This window comes from Glycine max, chromosome 20 (assembly GCF_000004515.6).
Source record: "Glycine max cultivar Williams 82 chromosome 20, Glycine_max_v4.0, whole genome shotgun sequence".
Taxonomy (NCBI): Eukaryota; Viridiplantae; Streptophyta; class Magnoliopsida; order Fabales; family Fabaceae; genus Glycine; species Glycine max.
This window is the reverse complement of record NC_038256.2, coordinates 7,188,039-7,202,851: the sequence shown is the minus strand read 5'-3', so window position 1 is coordinate 7,202,851 and position 14,813 is coordinate 7,188,039. Positions and strand designations below refer to the sequence as shown.

General features: G+C 33.2%; 2 protein-coding genes across 4 annotated transcripts; one reads left to right on the top strand and one right to left on the bottom strand.

The window, feature by feature from the left end:
- LOC100778686 (uncharacterized) lies at positions 1-5,021 on the top strand. 3 transcript variants are annotated; one of them, XM_003556736.5, is made up of 3 exons: positions 1-146; positions 3,514-4,164; positions 4,473-5,021. In XM_003556736.5, exons 2-3 carry the CDS (start codon positions 3,579-3,581, stop codon positions 4,634-4,636), a joined length of 750 nt encoding a protein of 249 aa, XP_003556784.1. In that variant the 5' UTR covers positions 1-146; positions 3,514-3,578; the 3' UTR covers positions 4,637-5,021. The 3 variants fall into 3 exon arrangements, with proteins under 3 accessions (XP_003556784.1, XP_040869094.1, XP_040869093.1); XM_041013159.1 differs by lacking the exon at positions 1-146 and adding an exon at positions 164-340; XM_041013160.1 differs by having other exon boundaries at positions 81-4,164.
- A 2,979-nt stretch (positions 5,022-8,000) lies between these two features.
- LOC100500127 (putative Got1/Sft2-like vescicle transport protein) lies at positions 8,001-12,283 on the bottom strand. The gene is made up of 7 exons (NM_001250273.3): positions 12,013-12,283; positions 10,301-10,373; positions 9,110-9,201; positions 8,921-9,001; positions 8,721-8,818; positions 8,557-8,638; positions 8,001-8,171 (listed from the first exon to the last, which is right to left on the bottom strand). The coding sequence occupies exons 2-7, from the start codon at positions 10,329-10,331 to the stop codon at positions 8,133-8,135; spliced, it is 423 nt and encodes a 140-aa protein (NP_001237202.2). The 5' UTR covers positions 10,332-10,373; positions 12,013-12,283; the 3' UTR covers positions 8,001-8,132.
- Between the last annotated feature and the right edge of the window lie 2,530 nt (positions 12,284-14,813).

The following is a 14,813-nucleotide window of genomic DNA, read 5'->3' as shown; positions in this document are numbered from 1 at the left end:
TGGGCCCACTCTGCTAATGAAGAAATGGTGTCAAGGTTGTTATGTGGTTATCATATTCCCATCCAAGTCCCACTCGCAAACGTTAGAGCCACGAAAGCCACATCTCTCTCCCTCTATCCAGAACATGGTTAGCAGATGAAGTACAAGTAAGTTGATCATGAATTATTCTTCAAATTTCAAACCTCCCTTTTAAAAAGAAAAAGAAAAATTCAAATGGGTATGTGTTTATGATACAAGAATATAGAAGAAAAGAAACCCAATTCCCCCTTTTTTCTGTATTTTTTCATTTTAAAGCTGAGAAATGTGTGCTGAAGTAGCATGTCTAGTTGTCTTCAAATGGGTATGTGGAAAGTTCGAGTGATCTTTGTTGTGTATATTTTTCAGTTTCTGCATTTTCATAAACTGTTGCAGACAGCATCCATTTCTCGATCAGACGAACAGTGTGTTATTCAAATTCAGTGACTTTGTTCTGGAAAAATCCGTGATTTGTTTGGATGTATTCAATTTAGGTCAAGTTCTGATGCAAAAACGGTGGTTTCAGAATTTAATATACACCATTTTTTTTTTGGAAAAAAATAAAATTGTTTAATTTGTAAAGATTTTTGGGTAGAAAATTAAGAAACAGAGGAGAGAAGAGAGACAATACATATGCGGATGAAATAGAATTCTAAATCAAAATATAACAAGATATTAGTAAAATAAAATATTAAAACTAACATCGTCCTTACAGATAGGAATCACTTATTGACTAGGCTAATCCATTAAAATTAACTTACTCCTATAATATAGGAAACCAACTTATTTACTAAATCCTATTTTAAAAACTGAAAAATAAAATATTATACAGTTACAAAAGTATATCTTCAACACTCCTTCTTACTTTTGGAACTGCAAACTCCAATTGTTTGTCTTAAGAGTTCAAGTATATCTTCAACACTCCTCCTTATTTTTGGAACAGTAAACTCCAATTGTTTGTCTTAAGAGTTCAAGTTTATTGATAGGTAATGACTTTGTAAACATGTTAGTCAGTTGATCTTTATACTTGCAATAAATTAAGTTCACTACTCCACTTTATTGCATCTTTATCAAATAATAGACCTTGATGTTGAAATGTTTAGTCTTCCCATGACACGCGGGATTGTTTGTAATAACAATGGCGACTTGATTGTCAACAAAAATTCCAGTTTTATTCTTTTGGGCAAATAGAATGTTTGGCCTTGTTGTAGTGAAATACATTAGACATCCAATCAAGCTCCTATAATATCCTTCATCAATGTTATCAACACCTTCTTTCTTGCTGAACTTCTCCTTTTGATTCATTGGTGTGCTAACAGATTTGCATTCCTCCATTTGAAACTTCAAATTTTCTTTTGCTTATTTCTTTTTTTTCATGTTTAGCATTCTTTCAAGATGGCAATGACCAAGTCTCTCGTGCCAAGAGTTCTGTGGGTGTGACTTGAGTGAGTGAAATAGGTTGTATGCTCCTTCTCTGCTAGATCACATGAGAAGCTTTTACCTTTCATTTTAACCCTTAGAACTTCCTGGCCAGCAATGTCATAGATAAAGCAATGTTGATGTTCAAATGACACTTTAAATCCCTTTTTAATCAATTGACCTACACTTAACAAGTTTTGGTCAATGTTAGGTACATAAAGAACATCTGATATTAATTTGGTACCTGAACACGCTGAAATTGCAACAGTTCCTTTTCCTTTTACAAAAATATAGCCACCATTCCCAATTCTGACCTTTGAGACGTTAGTTGGCTTCAAATTCTTGAATAGAGTCTTATCATATGTCATGTGGTTCATACAACCACTATCAATCAACCAACATTTAGAACTACTCCTCATCGAATAGCATGTTGCAGCAAAAATATAATCTTCTTCCTCCTGCTCAACAACTTGGGCATCGGCTTCTTGCTGTTGAAATTTGCTTTTACAAATTATAGCTTCGTGTCCAAGCTTATTGCACTTGCTGCACTTTGCGTCTGGTCGTTTCCAACATTTGTATGGTGGGTGACCCAATTTTCCGCAATGCTAACAAGGTGGATAATTTTTCTTTTTATCCTTACCTTTGTTTTAGTTGTTTGCACTATTTTCATTGCTTGCTGGCTGATTCTTCTTGAAAAAATTCTTTTTGCTTTCATCAACTTCATGATGTTTGGAGGGCAAAGCACCTTCGACAACACGATCTTGCCTCATCAACCTTCGCTGCTCTTGAACTTGTAGGGCATGTAGCACTTCTGTCAATGTGATCTTCGACAAATCCTTTGTGTTCTCCAATGAAGCTATAGATGCTTCATACTTGTCCGGCACGTTACCAGAATTTTCTCTACAATTCTCGAATAAGCAAAATCAATTCCCAACAACTTTATCTTGTTGGCAATACCCAACAATTTGTTTGAGTATTCTTTTATTGTCTCTGACTCTTCCATCATTTGAAGCTCAAATTCCCTCCTTAAATTTAGCACTTGCATGCTTCATATTCTATCATCTCCAACATATTCCTCTTTTAGATAATCCCAAATTACTTTGGGTGTTTTAAGAGTCATGATTCTGGTGAATATCATTTGTGAAACACCAGTGAACAAACATGACCTCACCTTTGCCTTCTTCATCTTTCTTTCGTTGTGATTTTTAATTTGGGCCATGGTGGGATTTTCAGACAACGGATATATTTCATAATCCTCCTCCACAGCATCCCACAAATCCAAAGACTCCATGTAAGATTGCATTTTCACTTTCCAAAGATCATAATTCTCTCCATCAAAGATGGGAAGAGTTATGTAGGAAAAACTTGTTTCACCTTCCATGGTACAGGTACCGTAAGAATAAAGCTCTCGATACCAATTGTTGGTTTTGTGGAGGAAATTATAAAAAACAGAGGAGAGAAGAGAGACAATGCGTATGTGGAGGAAATAGAATTATTCTATTCTAATTCAAATTGTTCTCAACAGCGATACAATAAATAGCAACAGATAAACTAATTAGATAACAAGATATTAGCAAAATAAAATATTAAAACTAACTTGCTTCTTAAAGATAGGAACCACTTATTGACTAGACTAATCCATTAAAATTGACTTCTAAAATATAGGAAACCAACTTATTTACTAAATCTTATTTTAAAAATTGAAAAATAAAATATTATGCAGTTACAAAAGTATATCTTAAACAATTTTTATAATCTCAATCAATAAGTAAAAAAAAAACTTGACAGTTTTAAAATACATGCCAATGGATGATTAGACAGATGTCTGACTTAGTATTGGGAGGAAAATACCCACCTTATGTGCGCTCAAACGAAGATTTGTCATTGCTTTTAGTGGAGACAACTTCATACCAATACCACGGTTACCAAAAAATAGATGTCTGAGAAAAAAAAACTTTATACTTGCAATGCATTCTAATTAAATTTAAATGAAATTGTTTGTCTGATTTGGGATAGCTCCTTTGTTTTTACTATGGGCTAGAAAAATGTTTGGCTGTTTTTTACTTTTTCTGTTGGCAGGATATAAAAAAATTTGGTTCTGTGGTAGTTATCTGTGTACTTTGGTGACACTAGTTTTTTCCACAATGGACTTGGGGTTTCTTGGTAAAATCCCTTGGTTTAATGCTCAATTGAACACAGATTCGGGGAGTAATTCAGTTCCTATCGATACATTCACTGAACAACCTAAACAAGAACTTGGCAATGATTCCAAATTGCCCTTTCTTTCATTGTTTCCTTGGGTGAATCGTGCTGGAGACAAATTTCAAAGGCCATCTACTATCAACAAAGAGTTAAAAAGGCAAGCACGCCGCAGGAATGGTGTAGGAAAAGATGGTGAGGTTAACCCTTTGCGCTTCCGGCCGTATGTGTGTAAGGTTCCATGGCATACAGGGGTTAGAGCATTTCTTTCTCAGTTGTTCCCTCGATATGGACATTACTGTGGACCAAACTGGTCAAGCGGGAAAGACGGAGGATCTCTTGTTTGGGATAGGCGACCGATTGATTGGTTGGATTTCTGCTGTTACTGCCATGATATAGGGTATGATACTCACGATCAAGCGAAGCTGCTGAAGGCCGACTTAGCATTTCTCGAATGTTTGGAAAAGCACCATGGGAGTACTAAAGGAGACCCTCATGTTGCTCCTATTTATAAGACAATGTGTCTTAATGGTATGCTTCTCACTAAATACCGTTAGGAAAATACTTTGATGTGGTTTTGTAAGTGCTGTTGGTGTCATTATTCTGCAATCAAAATTGGAGTTTCACTTCAGTAACACGTGGAATAAAGGTTGACATTTAAGATCAGCATTGGTTACTGAGATGAAACTCTAGTTTTGATTGGAGAAAAGTGCCAAAGTCAGTTCAAGACTGTACCTATGTTTTATTCAGACTGTTATTCCTTTATGGGTTGGTGTGCTTAAGGAGAGGAGTAGCTTTTGAACATGTGTGCTGACTTATTTTTCCACTTTGAGTGACAGGTCTGAGGAATTTTCTGATACCATACAGAAGGAATATTGTGAATCTACAACAGTTTGGGCAACCTATGATTCAGTTTGGATGGCTAAGCAATTTGAGATGGGGAAGTTGGAACTTTCAGAAAACTCATAGATTGAGCTCAGTGGGAGGAAGTACTGTGTCATAGCTCATAAATTGTGAATTTCATCAAATTTTGAAAGTATGTGGTCCTGACCCCCCAATCTTCCGAGCTCCTTTAGTTTTAAGTTTTAACCTTCTGTTTGCTGGATCATGCTTCTTATTGACATCACTTCCACATTTTGTATAGACTTAGTGTTCATAGCTTGTTTTGTAAATTGCAACCTTTGGCGTTGTGTGACATCTTGGTGCCATAAGCAAACTTGTTATAATTTTTTTTATCAGCAAATGTTAATTGTCAGTTTATTAGTTTTTGTCAACAGGAGGGATCAAACCCTCGACCTTTCCCTCATTTTTTTTTTTTAATTTCATTATCACTCAACCAACCTTATATCTCCATGAACTTCTTATAATGAAAATCATTAGGTTGTGAATTGTGACTTGCTACTTTGCTTACTTATATTTGCAGCATATGCTTACGCCATGTGTAGTTTGGTGTCGATATTTAAAAATAGTTAGTTTTATAATAGAAAGTGTTGTTTATTGTGTGGAAAACCAATAATTTTTCAGATGAAATCGATGGTTATAAAGTTGAGCTGTGAACAATATTGCGCCGGTGTAATACGAGGAGGCTAACACACCAACGAGACTTTTGTCTAGGGGGCACAAGTGAACTATATAAGTGAATTTCAAAATTTAACATGACATCTAATTCAAAACCTTAACCATTAAATGCACGAGTTTTTCTTTATGCTATTCAATTTTGTTCAACTCTATCTAATGTGTGAGACCTTTTCATTCTTCATTTCAACACTTGTATTCTCTGAAGCATGGTACTCATGAGTATGTATACCAAAAATGTTTTTAAAAAAAGAAAAAGAAAAAAAATGGGTACTAGTTAGGTATGTATCAAGCCCAAATCTGAAGACTTCGTAAGAATTGTTGGTGGAGATGAATGAGATTCATTTAAAGGGTTGACATTCATGGAGTTGTTTTTTGTTCTTGATGAACTAGATTTAAATGGGATTCTTTTCGCTGACAATAAACTAGAAAATAATGAGATTGAAATTATATTATTGAAGTGTGATTCTTGCTTAGGTATTATATTGATGATTGAATATCATTGTAAGATTTTTGTCATATTGAATAATTTAATATTATTTTGTATAGAATAATTTAATCTTCGTATATGTTATAAATTATATTTATTTGCGTTTTTTTCATCGTTTATACAATACAATTTAGTCACGTTTATGTAAAATTTTATCACCAATGAGCGCGTGGATCAATTAGTATTATGCAACGTAGCTTGTATTAAATATCAGTATACTTTTTTATATAAAAAATGTCAGTATACTTTGCAACAGAATATGTGACATGGTGTAAGGATCAAGGTCGTAATTGCGTATCAATTTTTGTTTAGCTTATCTGTTAATCAGTTTCTGCAGACATAGCCTTCTTTGGTGTGTGGCTTACTTTTGCAGTTACTTTTTATGAGCTTTTGCCTATTTTGTGGAGGAAAATGAGCAATTTATGCCTAATGAAAAGGAATGAAGATCAAATCCTACTTCAGTTCCATTTTTTCCCTCTTAGATTGTGTTTGGATGGAGAGTTTTAGAATTTTTAAGAATTTTGAATTCTCAGAATTTCAATTCTTTCAATTGAAATTTCTTCATTTCCAATTTTTTTTGTTTGTGTATATAAAAAGAAAATTTCATTTTCAAAATCTTGTGATTGCGACATGATTTCCCCATCATTTGCAATAGCGAATCCTGCCCCTTTTGAATGGCTAAACTTGCTGATTCTTTTATCACCAACCTTGATGAACTCTTTGATAACAGTGTTAATTCTGCGACATGATAGAAGAGTATGTTGATGTAGAAAACCTCAACTACTATGATGAATTGGACAGTGTTTCCAAGTTGCAGAAACAACTTCGCGCGTCTGTTGGTCGAAGCAAACTTGCAGCAAAAGTTGCTAAAAGAATCAAGAATTATGGTAGAAGTGGTGCTGCATCTGGTTTGATATCTAGTCTTGCATTCACAGCAGTGCAGGGGATTGAGCTGACAAATCCTCAGGCTCGTCATGCACACCAACTTGGTAGCACCCACTTTCAAAGATCAAGAGGACATGAAACCATGTATAAATACAAATTTTTGTTCAGTCCCCTGATTATTCTTGGTGGATATGCCTAGAAATTGTTGATGCTGATGGATATTACTTGTTAGGTTTATAGTAGATTTTTGAGTTAATTAAGTTTTTAGTCCTTAAATTATGGGATTTTGAATTTTTGATCCCTAAATTATTTTTTAAGAAAAATTTGATCCTTAAAAAATCTGTTAATGTTATCTGTTAAATGATGAAGTGTCATCAAACAACGCAGATTAAATGTCGCGTGTATGCCACATACATGTCACATAAGTTTTATTATATTTAAATAAATAATTATAATATTATGTTATTAAAATGTAAAAGAAAAAAAAAAATCATTATTAAACCCTAACGCTCCAAGCATTCATGTACGTACAACAACCACCCATTAAGAGATCTACAACGATGAACAACAATTCATTCTCCTCATCTATAATTTATGATGATATTTGTGATCATTTAAGTAAACAACTTAACACTTAACATGAATTATTAACTGTAAGAATTATGAAAATTAAAAACTTAATTAACCCTAAATTCTTTTAACGCAGCCGTGTATGTTGTCAATACGTTCCCTTTAGTCCCTTGTATATATGACTTCCCCAGTGCCTAATATCAGGTTCCTTTTCGTAGTAACAAAGAGATGTTGATGATCAATAACCATTTGCATGGTCTAGCTTGAGAACAAAAAAACATTGTCAATGTAGAATTGTAGGCCAAGCTTTTTGTGTCAATTTAGATTTGAGACCAAGTTTATTTACGAGCTAAAAAAAAAAACTTTTATCAAGTACTTTTTTCATAAACGGAACCATTACGAATCGTATCATATAAGAAGTGACCACTGTTTCAGTTTGCATACATCAAATTGGCCAATGCCACACACAAAGGGAAAATAATGGTTTCACGGTTTCAATTTGCATTCATTTTGCATACATCAAATCGACTGCTCCAATCCCAACTCTCTCACTGTAAGAGTGTATTACAGATAAAGAAATAAAAATATCAAGTACCATATTGCTGCACTAACACCATTTGATATCACTTAAAATCATTATATTCCTATGACGAGTTGTAAACAAATGCCACCAAAACACCCCAAGTACAGAAACCTTTCCAATGATGTCGTATGAATTGGATAGTAATGTAGATGAAGTTAAAGAACTGACAACTCCGATGATCAATTGATTTTCCATAAAGCATGAGAATCAAAAAGGGACTAAAAAGGAGTTGTAAAATGAATACAAAAACCTTTTTCCTTTCCATTTTCCTTTGAATAAAATGATTATGACAATTCTATACCATCAGAATTCAGAGTTAGGTCTCCATATGAGAGTATTTTCTTTACACTGACTTACATATGCACTTGCTAGCAGCTACATGATGTTATCCACGTGTTACACAGGCACCCGTCTGCCTCTGTAGCGGTCCAATAACTGAAAAGGAAGAGTTTGATAATTTCAGCATATTATGCAAATGAATGCATAAAGACTTTCAACACCTAGCAGAGATGAAGAACTTCTATATCACATTTGAGATGTAGATCATAGATGGAACCAAAGCCCAGCAACTCATAAATGCAACAGTCTCTTGAAAGATAAATAGAACCAACTATTCTAAGACATTTATCAATGAAAACTAAGAAGCCCCAATCTACCACACCACAGCTAATAACATTTGTTTAAGACCTCCATGAACATCCTCTATTGATACGGTAACACACAAGCAGGAGTGTAAAATGACAAAATAAATAGCTTTAATAAATGGTGTGTATAAATGCTTAAGATTGTAGGGACAAGACATTTCAGCACAACTGCTTACTGATCGAACAAATGGTTGTTGAAACAACCAACCGAGAACAGGGATTTTCTGCAAGAAAACAGCCAGTGTAGGCCAGAAACCACTGCAAAATATAATTACATCATTAGCCTTAAGCACAAAACATACTTAATAGAACGGATTTTTTTTCAGTTTTTTTACTATACCTGAAGAGTACAATGAACCCATAAGACTCCACAATCATGCCCAGAATAGGCCACCCCAAGATAAGAATAAAGAATCCAATCCCAAATGAAATTGTTCCCTACAAAAACAGAAAATAGGCAGAAGGTAAAGGTCGAAAATTAACCATGAAGAGCACATGGAATGGCAAATGAAAGAGATGACAAATATATAACTAGTTTACCTTGAAATTACTACGTTTCATGAAGAACTGCATGGTGGATTTCAGTCCAATGGTCAGGGATACTCCAGACACAAAGAGGATCTGATTTGAGTGACAAAAAGCATGTTATAAAAGATCTTATTAAGTATAATCACACAGCAAGCAGAAAGATAAAAAAATCATAAGCATGAAATTTGTCATAACACTTACATTTCCCATTGCTAGCAATCCCTTGTCAAAGAAGAAGATAAGGCCAAGGAATGAGAAAAATATACCAAAGCCTGTTAATCCCAATCCAATCTCTGTTTAATGTGCCAATGAAAGCATTAATTTTCAGAAGATATTAGAATAGTTAAATAAAAAATTACACATAGGACCAGTATATGCCAGCAATATAATGTTTACATTTAATCTTCTCATCTGCTTTTGCTAGCCAAGATTACAGAACAAATATGCAAAAGCAAGGGCACTAATAAATGTTTTAAAAACAGTATGATATCAAGAAAGATTTCTTGTTCCAAGAAACTGAAGAAAATAAGTACAGGGCACTGGTATAGCTGCTATAGCATTGTGTATGACATATATTGTTACTTCTACATAATAAATTTCAAGAAAGTATTTCGATATAATATTTGTGTAAGTACTGATTATTTTAACTACATGATCAGTATATCAATATCTTATCAATAGAGTTTTCAAAATGGCCATGTCAAATATGTCTAATTTCTTGCTTAGGATGGAGATAACAGGCAAAAATTATGCTCTTTTCCTTTTCCTCTTATTTCTCCTTTTGCTTCTATGTGGGTTAAGGCCCACAATCTGCCCTGCACCATGCATAAACACAATTCACATGGCACACATTAAGGCAACATCCCCTTAAAGGAGCTTTGATAAAAATCAAGGCAATCAAGATAGGTCACAATCACGTGCACACAAACTTTAAAAACTCTAGGCATTATAAAATAGATGGAAGCATTAAGTGCATGCCAATTTGGACCTGCTAGAAGAACTTCACTAACTCAAAAAAAAAATGCACGACAAATAATCAGAAATTGGCCTTTCACAAACTGTGATTTAAATCCTCTAATCAACCATTAATAAAACCATGAAAATCAGAAATTCACAAGGTAGAAGAAAAGAAGAAACCAAGCAAATTAGCACAATCCTATATAAATCAGAATCATTTCAACCAGATAGCATATGCCCAAAATGAATGAATTCAATCAATAATTTATTTATGGAAACGGCCTCTTTACATATTCAAGGGTATGGTCTGGGTATGATGACCCTCCCCCATACCTTCGCAAAGCCAAGAGCCTTTTGGTACCGAAGTTAAAAAAAAATGGAACTATTGCAAACTCTAATGATATTGCCAGTAATAAAAAATGAAATTCCACTTACTCTTCCGATCATTCATTTCAAAGGAAACCATTTTATATATCAATGATTCAAACGTCCAAGTGTCTTGCCTTCACTGAAACAAATGATAGAAGAACATAAGTCAGTTAATAAAAATCAACGAAATGCATACAAATATTCTCCTGAACCAGTTTGACTCAAGAAGAGCACACAGCAACATCATAGCCACTATAAGTCTCGACACAGGGAAAAGTTCCAGAAGAACCAAATGTTAATATGAAAAATCATTAAATATAGATGAAAGTGCAATTTTGGTCCTCCGAAAATAGTATTGACATCAGTTTGGTCCTTAAACAAAAATTGACATCAATTTTCCATGTGGATGCCTTTCTCATCTCCCAAATCATGTTCTCTTTCTTCCTCCTTGAACCGAAGGTTATCAAATGGCAGGCACCCATAGAGAAGCCAGAAGCACACCCATTCTCCAATAGCACTTTTCATACGGAAACATATACTCCCATTTTTTCCATCCTTAGTCACTTTGAAGCACTCATACAACAGGAATAACACACACATGCATGGGTCTGAGAGAAAATTAAGAAAGCAACAAGTAATTCACTCTTTACAAGTTTCAACAGTTAGAGGTTGACAAGAACACAACCTAGAAAATCTCCCCACAGAGACCACCAAGCATTCCTCCATAATCCATAACAATGGTCAGAAAACCATAATACTTGGAACCTAAAAAAAATCACTTGACTACCCCAGTACAACAAATCATCATTCATACCAAAAATACACTGTGTAGTATACGTAGTTTAGTTTGTATTGTAATAGTTAAAAACTTAAAATAGCAGTCATCCCACTCTCCCGCTTTAACGTTTTCAGAGCTATCCATTACGCACCAGTTTCCAAGATTGGTAACTATGCTAATTTAGATCCCTATTAAGTCCTAACGACTTAAAATTAGCATTATCACTACCATTACATAAACTAAACTGCATCAATCAGCATATACTTATTTAAAGTCAATACAAATGAAATAGACGAAAAGTTGGAAAAAAAAAAAGAGCCTCTGTGCAATGGGGTACGAAGTTTTTTTTTACAAATGTAATAGACGAAAAGTTGGAAAAAAAAAAAAAAACCACAAAACTTGAGCACCAAAGATCACAATACACAATAGTCTAATCCTGATAGCAAATAATCTCATTAGCCTTCCAACTTCAATAATCAAAAACCAAAGCATCCTCAACTTACTGTAACAAACACCAGATCCATGAAACAACTTATTGTAACAAACACCAGATCCATGAAACTTTCTAATTACAGCATATAAAACATTATTCTCCAAGAACAGAATCAAATACAAAACAAACTATAGAAAACTAATGCTTCCGCGTGAATATTTACTCGCTACTGTCCCATTCTAACTAAACGAAATTCAGTAAAGAAAATAACGGTTGAGTACCAAAACAAGTAACCACATGCCACCGTTTCGCGATTCGCAGCATGAATTTCTCCGCGGAAGAAACGCAAAAACGCGAAGCACAGAAAACACGTTCACGCTAATAATAGAAGGCAAAGAAATTGATCTGAAACAATTAACGGAAAAGACCATTGACGCGTTTGGATCTCAAAACGCACCGTCGTTTCGGCGAAAGAAAGAAAGGGATCCAACAACAGGAACAGCAAGATATTAAGATTCACAGAAAAGTGTGTGTGTGTGTGTTTGTGTGAGAGAAAGAGTGTGTTACCGGTTGTCGTAGCGGCGGTGATCGGCGGCGGTGATGGTGGTGGAAGCTGTGATTCGGCGAAGATGGAAGTTATGGAGAGGTGCGTAAGGTACAGGGTGATGATGGTTTTCACTGTTTTTCAGTTTCTCATTGTTGATTTTGCTTTGTTCGTTGATTCGTTTTTTTATTACTATATTGCAAAATCAGAATTGGATCGATGTTGTTCAGCCAATAGAATGAGATGGATTTTTGGTCTTCTCACTTATGAAATGAGCTTAGTTTATTTGTGTAGAGACAAAGGAGACGCGGGTTGAATTAGATAAATTATGTTTGATTTTTCTTACTGGGGTTTAAGTCTTACGTGTAAAAGAGTTAATTTTATTGGTTTTTTTTAACCTTGCTAGAGAATAATGATTTTCTTTAAGGATCGAAGAAATTAAAAATTTTAATTTCGAGATATTAATCATTTATATACAATTACTCAATTAATTTGACTTTATTTTTTTTACCGAATTAACTGTATTTAGATATTCATAATTTAAACAAAATTTTCTATTACAAAATATAAATACAAAAATTGAATTAAAATAAAGATTTAAATATAATTTTAATCTTCTATTTTCTTTAATATCTAGCTTTGATCTTCTTAATTTAAAATAAAGAGAGACATTTGATTTTCCTATTTTAAAAATTTTATAATTTTGGTAAAAATTTTAAATTTATCTACATTCAATTTTTTTCTTTAATTTTTAGTTTGAAAGTAAACTTATTTTGAAAATTGTCTATCTTATTAAAACTAGTTTAATGTGTGTGGTGATAATGATGACAAACACCGACAACAACAAAAATGAGGTGTCAAACTCAATAATGGTGGTAGGTAACGACGATATCAACATTGACAATGGTGGTGACGATAGTCCATATAGACAATAATGGTAATAGTGGCACTAGTGTCGGTGGTGGTGGGGGAGGCGAGGTGATGGTAGCCATGTCCATTATGGTGACAAAAGCAAAAATAGTCATTGTCATATGTAAGAAGAATGTGTATTTTAAAACAAAATCAAATTCACATTATTTTTTCTTAATTTTGAAAATGAACGTAAATTTTTTTTGAAATTGAGTTAAAATAATTTATACTTCATTTTTGTCAAATGTGTTTTTTTTTTAATTATGTTTGAAAATAAAAGACTTGCAACAATCCCGAGCATACCTCTTTTATGAGCTATATGCAACAAATATCTATAATGAACAAGGTAAATATTTACATGATATGCAAGGCCGAACCTGACATTTTGTTGGCCCAAGGCAAAACAATTGATAAATACCCTTCATAAACAAGTATTATGAAAACTTAAATATGCTTTTTATCCCTTAAATTTAGGTTATTGTTGCTTTTGGTCCTTTAGACTTACTAAATTTGTTTTTTTTGTAGTCCCATACAAAATTTGAAGGATCAAATACATATTAAGCCTATTGCAAATTATAGGCTTACATACAAATTTGGTCCTCTTATTTTATCAAATATCCAATTTTGGTTATCTTATTTTAAAATAAAAACATTTGATCTTCCTATTTTAAAAATTTTACAATTTTGGTCATATCCTCAATTTTGCTATGTGTACTTTTTTTATTTATCAATTTTACTAAAATTCAAGCATATGTTCCATTAAAAAATAAGCAAACAGTTTTATTAAAATGATACATATTTTATTACATACAAAATATTTTCTCTCCCAAAAATGTCTATAAATACAAAATATTACATGAAAAAAATGTTTAATTCTTTTTTTGTATGGTGTCTAGATAATTATAAATTAATAGTTATTTTTTAAAAGGATGACAAGATTAAGCTATTGTCAAAAGAATTGAAAAGAAATTATTCCTCACATTAATTTATTTTGGGGTTCCTTTTAATCATGAGGCCCATTAAGATAGTCCCCTTGGACAACCCTCAGGGTTAAACCTAGTATAGGTGATTAACATGATTGAATCGTTTGATGAAAAAAAATCTATGATTTGACAAATTACAATTTATATTTTTATTGAAAAAGTACTCACATTTAATATCTGATCATGCTTCAAACAAAAATTAATCAATTTCATGTTTCATAAAAAACTTTATAGCAAAAAATATTATTTACATTAACTATATTTTTTGGAAAAACCTGGCTAATCATGTTCTAAAAATATATTAAATCATAATGAATTAGATTACATTGCCTATTCTCTTTTACAAAAATAATAGTTAAAAAAAAGTGTCAACCACATTTTTTCATCTGTAAACTTTTTTTAAACTAGTTTTTTAGTCCTTCAACAAAAATTTGACCATTAAGCTCCCTAAACATTTTGAAAATGTTGTCTTTAGTCCCTAAAACCCCAATAAATAAATAAATGAGATTCAAACTTTTGTCCAGTTCCAGTTGACATTAGTTGATGTTGTTTTTAGTCGACCCCAACCTGAATTCGGTAGACTTTGGCCTCGGACATTTTTTACTGGCTTCAGCAAAGGTTGCTTTTGGTTGACCTTAGCCTACACTTTTTTATCTGGCCTTGATAGGGACAATTCTCAATTAACATTAGTCAAGACTATTTTTGATTGGCCAAGGCCAAAGTTGTTTTTGTCTTACCTTGATTGAGGTTGTTTTCACCCGACTTCTCCTTCATTATTAGAAAAATAGGTCAAAATATTAAAACTTAAGGCCCATGAGTTGGCCCTAACCCACAAGGCTTTGTTGGAATTTCTGAAAGTGGTTTTTGGCCCTTGCACATGTGGGTCAAGCCAAATTGACAACTCTACTCTTCAAGAAGTGTTTTTTTGCTAC